Genomic DNA, 2,372 nt, shown 5'->3' on the forward strand with positions numbered 1-2,372 from the left:
TTTAGAATATAAAGCTAGAAATAAAAGAACTAAGGAAACATTATTAACATGCTTAGCGGACTTATTTTACAGTATTGCAACTCAAAAAAAGAAAGTTGGATCTATAGCTCCAAAAAAGTTTATTGCTAGGTTAAGAAAAGAAAAGGGTTTGTATAAATATAGTTATTAATTTTTTGTAGTTGAGATAATATATTTTATCTATCATTAAATATTAAAAGTGTTTATACATGGTATGTATAATGTATGTATACAATTTTTTACAGAGGAATTTGATAACTATATGCAACAAGATGCACATGAGTTTCTAAATTTCTTAATAAATCACATAAATGAGATCATTTTGGGTATGCAAATTTCTGTGAATATGTGTACATACATACATGTATGCAATAATACATCCTTATAAAAGTAATTTTTATATGTTACATTTTAGCAGAGAGAAGTCAAAGCAAACCAGCTGGAGGAAAATGTGGTGCAGGAGATGCTGGTTCTCCTCCTGAACCCACATGGGTTCATGAAATATTTCAAGGAATTCTAACATCAGAAACACGCTGCCTTAATTGTGAGACTGTATCTAGCAAAGATGAAGACTTTTTTGATTTACAAGTTGATGTAGATCAAAATACTTCAATCACGCACTGCCTCAGATGTTTCTCAGATACTGAGACACTTTGTAGTGATAACAAATTCAAATGTGATCACTGTAGCAGTTATCAAGAAGCTCAGGTATTTATAAAGTAAATTGTAAAATTATTATAATTTAAAAAAGAATTTATATTTAAAAATACCTTTCTTTCACTCTAGAAACGAATGAGAGTTAAAAAATTGCCAATGATTCTAGCATTACACTTAAAAAGATTTAAGTACGTGGAGCAATATAATCGTCACATAAAGGTTTCTCACAGGGTAGTTTTTCCTTTGGAGCTTCGACTCTTTAATACTGTAAGTATTTTACATATATTTGCTATATATTTAACTGGTTATTACAATTTTCGAAATATTTATTTATCTATTCTTACCTATATGATAATTTATAGAGTGATGATGCGGTGAATCCAGATCGATTGTACGATTTGGTAGCAGTTGTGATACATTGTGGAACTGGGCCTAATCGAGGGCACTACATTTCCATAGTTAAAAGTCATGGATTTTGGTTGCTTTTTGATGATGATATGGTTGATGTAAGTTTCAAATTTATGTTATAAATAATTATTTTATGAGAACGCCTCATTCTTGTATGCAATTCATATTTGTGTGTGCGCGCGCGCATGTGTGTACAGAAAGTCCCACCAACTCTGTTTACCTCAAATATCTCCATTATTTAAAGTAATAAGCAAAAACATTTATTACAAAACTTGTATGGTTGCAAGAAAGACATAACATAGTGGTAATAGTTCCTTTACAGGTGGAGGCATAGAGGAGATCTCGAGATCAATTTTGTTCTTTTATACAGATGTCTAATTTATTATAGCCTGTATATATACATATATATGTAAAAATTAAATTTGTATTCCAGAAAATTGATGCATCTACGATAGAAGATTTTTATGGACTTACCTCAGATATCCAAAAGAATTCAGAAACTGGTTACATCCTATTCTACCAATCAATAGATTGTAATTAGAACTTAATATAAACGTATAGTAATTAAATTAAACAAATTCTATATAATTCCGTATTTTATTGAAATATAGTGTATAAAATTAGGAATATTATACATTAGATTATTGATAAAAATATGTATAAATAGATTCAATTATATTTTGTTTGTAAAATATAGAAAAAGTTATTGGTTTCAGAGACTATTCATTAATGTAACACCTTAAAAAAATTCTTTTCTCAACAAAATAATTGCGATTTATGTAAGAATTATTTATTTCGGATTTATGAGAAGCTAGTCCAAGAAATACTTTATTTTAATTTTAGATCATTAGATCAACTTAGAAAAGTTGAACATACTAATAGATTCTCTATGTATGTAAAAATCATTGTTTTCATATTTTACTGTTTTGTATGTATATGTATAGTAACCCTTGAGGTACCAGCTTATAATGGTCACACACACTTTACATAGTGTAAAAAAAATAATCCTCAAAGAGTTAATATACAGGGTGTACCACCTAACTTTATCACCTGAAATATTTCCATTGTAATTAAAATTTCGTAAAAATGTCTCCTACATGTGATAAACTTAGGTGATACACCCTGTGTAACCTTATGTTTAAAGCTATATTTAAAGAATGCTCAAAAAACTAATATTATATTTATATAGAATTAATATAGAAAACAATAATGATCTTTTCAAAACATATTTATTTAATTTTTAAGCAATAAATTCATAAGGAATAGGTGCAAGTGAAATTGGAGTTTCA

At 27.9% G+C, this 2,372-nt stretch overlaps 1 protein-coding gene across 1 annotated transcript in view; it reads left to right on the forward strand.

Annotated features, from left to right (window-relative positions):
• Positions 1-1,624, forward strand: part of LOC108576691 (ubiquitin carboxyl-terminal hydrolase 46) — a 2,373-nt gene extending 749 nt beyond the window's left edge. Inside the window, exons 2-7 of the mRNA XM_017939776.1 lie at positions 6-146; positions 264-344; positions 434-726; positions 805-942; positions 1,038-1,181; positions 1,517-1,624. Coding sequence (XP_017795265.1) covers positions 6-146; positions 264-344; positions 434-726; positions 805-942; positions 1,038-1,181; positions 1,517-1,624 — 905 coding nt within the window. The remainder of the gene's footprint in view (positions 1-5; positions 147-263; positions 345-433; positions 727-804; positions 943-1,037; positions 1,182-1,516) is intronic.
• Positions 1,625-2,372: the final 748 nt, after the last annotated feature.

This window comes from Habropoda laboriosa, unplaced genomic scaffold (assembly GCF_001263275.1).
Source record: "Habropoda laboriosa isolate 0110345459 unplaced genomic scaffold, ASM126327v1 scaffold32, whole genome shotgun sequence".
Classification (NCBI taxonomy): domain Eukaryota; kingdom Metazoa; phylum Arthropoda; class Insecta; order Hymenoptera; family Apidae; genus Habropoda; species Habropoda laboriosa.